We start from the raw sequence: 6513 nt of genomic DNA, 5'->3' as shown, positions 1-6513 counted from the left end.
TAATCACTGCAGATCGTTAGTAGGATATCAGTTTGCGCAACACTACGTTTGTAGCTTCCATCATTATGCAACGAAAAACGAAGTTTCATTACAGTGGTTTGTACCAAAGTGCTGTATTTTGTCATAGAAAAAAATAATATCAGAGGTAATAAAAATGATGACGTCATCAATTTGGCCCCAAAAAATCAGATTTAGAATTCTTAAATGCCCATCTATCAACATTCGTTATGGCTCCATTCTGTCTTAATTCATTAATAAGAAAACAGTGGAAGGTCAAAATGCCAATTTAGCCAACCGAGATACCTTAAATCACTCATTGCGGAAAAGCAGTGTCAACAGCACTAGACGCAGAAAAAACAAACACACGACTTCAAAAACTTAAAAATGATCTTTATTCTTGAACTGACAGTTTTAGAATGCTCTTTAGAACAGGTGCTCGTACCAGGTGGGAAACACCTGCGGCGCAGGTCGTTGCGTCATCCTTACTCTAACACCAACACCAACTCACTCACTACAACACCGCACTACGAAGCCCTGTGCAATGTAAACATCGCTTGACCACAAACAGTCCCAGCATTCCTTGCGGTTAACAAACTGTGACGTAATGCTATTTTGAGGCCATTGGCTTTGACCTCAAATCCGGCGGTGTTGACTTTTGTTGATGATACCATTTTGACCTGTGCAAATCAAGCCGGACAGTTTGTCGTAGCTCTTGTAGTTGTTCATTCAAGATCTGTGAACATGATCGAACCGCAGAGCTCTATGCGCATCCGTTCTGCGCAGTCTTCTCTAAGATCTCGTTTAAATCTCGCGCCGCTTTCAAAAGGCAATGTGATCCGCGAGAGTTCGCTACTGTTTAGCTCGTAACTTCTGTTAGCATAAGTGTTTCCGGGTCAAACGTTAATGCAAGATGGAGGAAGTGTCGGCGTCGCACACAAAGGGGAAAAATGGCCATGAACAGCGTTGTTTGTTGGAGAAACTAGGTATCAAAGTGGACCTAACATGTATTGGATGATACCACTCTCGATAGGTAACGTTACCCTTTATATAATTTCGGGGTAAAACGTTGCTCCCCCTTCTCTCGTCGGTTTAGTGTATTGCTCAATAAAGTACAAACCCTCCCCTATCTTTTATGTGGTCTGTCTTTTGGGATCATGTTATTCTTTGAATGCTTAAGTGGTTTGAAGTTAGTGGAAAACACAGACATTCTCGTCTTAGGCACGATTTACACTTGTAGTTTTAACTGTAGTACTACACATCGTAGTCTACTACTGTAGTAGCCTACAGATTTTTTCTGGGTATAAACAGAAATGAAGTGTAGTCTACTACTGTAGTCTACTACACCCTCCGAGGCTGTAGTACTACAGTTCAGCGGACGTTCTATGAGACTTCCAACCGGGTGTAAACGGAAACTGTAGTAGACTACAGCTGACTGACGTCAACAGGTCAGAGGTCATATGTTAATTAGGCTCTTTCGAATTTCCCGCCCGAACACCCTGTCTCTGTGCCATTTTTCTGTCATCACTCAGAGTCACATTTTCCTGTCATCACATCATCAGTCAGAGCAAGTTTTTGGTCAGAGTATATAATATACAACATGTCTGAACCCCGCGGCCCTGGCCGGCACTGGGGTGTCGAAGAAACTCGATGCCTCGTTAGTCTTTGGGCAGAGGGGGCGGTGCAAGCTAAACTAGAATCTTTCAGGAATAAGGAGGGCTATGCCCTCCTTGAGAGAGGCCTCAAGGAAGAAGGATATGAAAGATCGTCGAAACAGATACAAGTGAAGATCCGAGACCTGAAAGTAAAGTACAGGAAAATGAAGGAAGAGACCCGAAGAAGCGGGAACGGTCGACCCTCATCTTTTGTCTTTTTCGATGACTTGGACGCAATTCTGGGAACCAGGCCAGCTACATCTCCAGCATCCTTGCTGGAGACGACATACACAGGTAACGTTATTTCTCTATGTTGGTTTAATCATTTCTTGATATTTTGCAAGTGTACATTGGATCTAATAGTAATAGAATTTCATAATCCTGTTCTCCTTGTTGTGGGAGGGGGGCATGGCTTCAGTGGGTGCAAATGCGTAAAGGTACTGTATTTAACCAGTATTTAATCATACATTACTATGCAGTATAGACTTAATGACTTTATGAATTCAGAGAGGAATTAAATAACTTTGTATGAAAAATACTTAAAAAAGATTCAACAATTGATTAAGAAAAAATATTAGGATTGACAATGCTGACTTTGCTTGCTCTCAGGTCACTGAGACATGACTGACAATTACATGTTACATGTACAGTCAACAACCAAGTTGGTTTTGGGGAACACCATATAACGTTACCTGTAAAGAAGAATGACTGAATGAACTATACATATCTAGCTAGAGCTCCAGGGCAGCACTGTCAATTTTTAATTGAATGAAGACCTTTATTGCACATGTTTGCCCCACTGGGCTAAGTACAGGTCACACGGTAAGAATCACATATATGTAACAATGGAAACAATCATACACATCTATATATGCAAATGTGCGTCTAATCTATTCTAGGACATTCGACTTCCTCTCGCTTCTTGGTAATTGCATAAATGTAGCTAGCTGTATGGTTGGTTAGAGTTGGTTTATCAAAAGCTGTCAGGAATATATATTTCTCTTACTATTCAAGTATCTAAAGTGGGGATATTTACTTAACACATAGTCAAATAAAATGCTCCTATCGCTATCATACAAAGGACAATCCATAGTAAAATGTACTTCATCTTCTACTTTCCCTAAACTACAAAATTGGCATATTCTTTGCTCTAGAGGAGTGTGGTTATGCCTTCCTGATTCGATTCGTAATTTGTTTAATACACGTCCAGCTTCTGTATCTGTCATTGTTGTTACAGAAAACCTTTGTGCTTACCTGGTAAAGCTCTAAGGAAGTATGCATATGATCATTAACATTATTCAAAATATGCAATTATCCTAATACCAATGTATTTATTTGTAATTCAGAGTCATCTGAAGATGAAAGCATCACTCCACCAGTACTAGATGATGGACCTGTGCCACAGGCTGTGGATGAAACACACTCAGTAGGTGAGTTTAGAGTAATGTTAGGGTTACTAGTTTGACAACAACAACAAAAAAACATATTTACCTCCTTATCAACTTTCTGTTCTGTGACAGCAGCCTAGTTTCCTTATTGATAAAAGGCTGGATTTATCCAGATTCACAAAGCCTGATATAAAGGGCATGCTGTGAGATTGTACAGTAGGGCTAAAACTCTAATTCTATTTGTTAAGCTGGAAAGAGGCACTTTTATTGCATTGCCCCATCATGACCACTGCTTCCTCTGTCATATACAGATCCTGCGAATGAAGAACTTGCATCTGAAGGAAGTCTTGATAGCCAGCAAGATGAAGGAAGCCATGAAACAGCTCATTCCGGTGAATTTTGATCCTTGATAGACAATCTTTTGGGCTGGCATTTTCAAGTGTATTCATATTTTCATAACAAATGTTTCATGTAGTTGTGGTTTGATACACAACAAAGTTTCCCCAAATTCGGTATCCGCCACAATCGTATACTAGTATATCCATAACCATGTCAAGTTTGCATAAATTCATGTGTTTGTCAAATCTAAGTTGCATATCTGTATCTATACAGCAAGTATAACTGTCCCTAAGCATAATACACCAGCTTTTGCATCTGTAAATATACAGTTGTTATTCATAGGCATTTGTTGTTTGGGGCACAAATACTGTAAAGGGAAAGACATCCCTATAGTTTGCAAATTCTAAGAAGTGGTAAATTTAACACAGCATAAAGCCAAATAAGACTCAATTTACTTTAGAGCATTGTGGTTTTGATTCATATTAATTTAGTATATTTCCCCATTCATTAGGATCAAACAAGGCCTCAAAGACACCAAAGAGAAAGCCTACAGGTAATTATGTTTATGTTATCAGTTGTACAAAAAGTTTTATACAAGAGGTGAATTAAGGCTTAATCAAAGACGATTCAATGTCTTCAACTGGATAAGACTGCGGCGGCAGATTTCTTCTGAACTCTTCGACTTCGAGTGACACCCATCACTGTTCTTCAGGGTCTGGGACCGAGGGTGATGCGGAATACACCATGTTGTATTCTATTTATTTATGTCATACCCACCTGAGAAAACACATGTTTCAATTGCAAAATGCGCCAAAGGTTTAAAAAATTTGGTGCCCTCGAACAAAACTTGTTATAACAGCAATTCCAACGTATGAATCAAGTATTCAAATTGTCGACCACTCTACACTCAGGGTGGGCAGAGTACAATCGAATTATTCGATGGAGCCTGTGTGATAACGGCTTTTTATCACTCGGTCTGGAACACCTGTATCATACGTTATCGCTGCCCAGGTATCAATCAATCATTCGCATGCATCATATCAAATGTAATAATAATTAAAATAAAATTGTCATTCTGTTCAGGGTTCCGCAAGGTAGACAAGAAGAAGAAGACGAGACTTGAGACTGCCTTTGCAGGACTGCAGAAAACCATGACTGCCATCCAAGATGAGCACCGAGATAAGTTCTTGGAGGAAAACTTAGAGAGAGACAGGGCTTGGAAGGAGCATGATTTGACTATTCTTAAAATGCAGAAAGAGAGTGATAAAGAAATGATGGGGCAATTCACAACAATGATGGCCCATTGTATGGGGATGTTCCGCCCTGCCCATCCAAATCAGGCTGACCCTTCAATCCCTCAGCAGCCACCTGCCCCTGGGCCTTTCTACCCTGCCCCTTACCATCCTGATCAGGCTTATCCTTCAATCCCTCAGCAGCCACCTGCCCCTGGGCCTTTCTACCCTGCCCCTTACCATCCTGATCAGGCTTATCCTTCAATCCCTCAGCAGCCACCTGCCCCTGGGCCTTTCTGCCCTGCCCCTTACCGTCCTGATCAGGCTGATCCTTCAACCATGCAGCAGCCACCTTTCCCTGATAGCCTGCCCTTGCTACACATAAACCCTGACCAAGACCCAGATGAAAAAATCTACACAAACCTGTAGTTTATCATAAACTTATATATCAGCCCTTATTGCAATATGCAAATTTCTATTTGACCTCTGACCAGGACCCAAAAGAAAAAATTAACCTGTAGTCATAAACTTATATTTCACTCCCTAAAGCAATATTGAAATGGATTATTTGAGCCCTGAAGAAGACCTATACTAAAAAATCTACAACCTGTAGTTATATATATCTCAGCCCTTATTGCATTATTGAAATGTGTTATTTGAGCCCTGACCAAGACCAAGAAGAAAAAATCTACAGCCTGTAGTAGCACACCCCTTATTGCAATACACCTTTCTCATGCGGCGGCCATGATAGATTGAACATGAGGTCAATGAGGCAAATAGATTACTTCTTATTTCTAAAATCAACTCCCATTTAGTTTTCCCCCAGACCACAAAATATTTTACAATATAAGATTAAATGATAAATATCTGAGCCCTGAAGAAGACCAAGAAGAAAATATCTTGTTGTAGACTTACATTTTGCAACAAACACATATTCTGTCAAAGTATACATGAAGAAATAAGTTAATTGTTGCACTGATATCATTTCTGCTTTAATCTTTTTGTATAATGTACATGTCAACACATATCTTATGCCTTAAATTGTTCTGCCTAATGGGTATGTCAAGTTATAACAAAAAAGAAATGTTGCCATGTTATACTATTTGAAGAAACAAGTTGCACCCTGTATGCATCATATCCACTTGTTATCTAATGGATGTACAGGTCAACACATATCTTATGCCTTAAATTGTTTTTCCAAGTTGGAGGTTATAACAAAAAAGAAATGTTGCCATGTTATACTATTTGAAGAAACAAGTTACACCCTGTATGTATCATATCCACTTGTTATCTAATGGATGTACAGGTCAACACATATCTTATGCCTTAAATTGTTCTGCCTAATGGGTATGTCAAGTTATAACAAAAAAGAAATGTTGCCATGTTATACTATTTGAAGAAACAAGTTACACCCTGTATGTATCATATCCACTTGTTATCTAATGGATGTACAGGTCAACACATATCTTATGCCTTAAATTGTTCTGCCTAATGGGTATGTCAAGTTATAACAAAAAAGAAATGTTGCCATGTTATACTATTTGAAGAAACAAGTTGCACCCTGTATGTATCATATCCACTTGTTATCTAATGGATGTACAGGTCAACACATATCTTATGCCTTAAATTGTTCTGCCTAATGGGTATGTCAAGTTATAACAAAAAAGAAATGTTGCCATGTTATACTATTTGAAGAAACAAGTTGCACCCTGTATGTATCATATCCACTTGTTATCTAATGGATGTACAGGTCAACACATATCTTATGCCTTAAATTGTTTTTCCAAGTTGGAGGTTATAACAAAAAAGAAATGTTGCCATGTTATACTATATGAATAAACAAGCTGTTGCACCCTACAGTATCATATCTACTTGCTATATATTGAATGTGCAGGTCAACAC

General features: G+C 39.0%; 1 protein-coding gene across 1 annotated transcript; it reads left to right on the top strand.

The window, feature by feature from the left end:
• The first annotated feature begins 1597 nt into the window (after positions 1 to 1597).
• LOC118427020 (proteoglycan 4-like) lies at positions 1598 to 6449 on the top strand. Its single transcript, XM_035836658.1, has 4 exons — positions 1598 to 1946; positions 2999 to 3082; positions 3891 to 3932; positions 4463 to 6449. The coding sequence occupies exons 1-4, from the start codon at positions 1598 to 1600 to the stop codon at positions 5038 to 5040; spliced, it is 1053 nt and encodes a 350-aa protein (XP_035692551.1). The 3' UTR covers positions 5041 to 6449.
• Positions 6450 to 6513: the final 64 nt, after the last annotated feature.

Source organism: Branchiostoma floridae, chromosome 12 (assembly GCF_000003815.2).
Source record: "Branchiostoma floridae strain S238N-H82 chromosome 12, Bfl_VNyyK, whole genome shotgun sequence".
NCBI classification, from domain to species: Eukaryota; Metazoa; Chordata; class Leptocardii; order Amphioxiformes; family Branchiostomatidae; genus Branchiostoma; species Branchiostoma floridae.
This window is presented reverse-complemented; position numbering and strand designations above follow the sequence as displayed.

Coding starts and splice junctions, on each gene's coding strand:
- LOC118427020 (XM_035836658.1), top strand. CDS start 1,598: ATGTCTGAACCCCGCGGCCCTGGCCGGCACTGGGGTGTCGAAGAAACT. Junction 1,947..2,998: donor GCTGGAGACGACATACACAG/GTAACGTTATTT, acceptor TTTGTAATTCAG/AGTCATCTGAAGATGAAAGC. Junction 3,933..4,462: donor ACCAAAGAGAAAGCCTACAG/GTAATTATGTTT, acceptor CATTCTGTTCAG/GGTTCCGCAAGGTAGACAAG.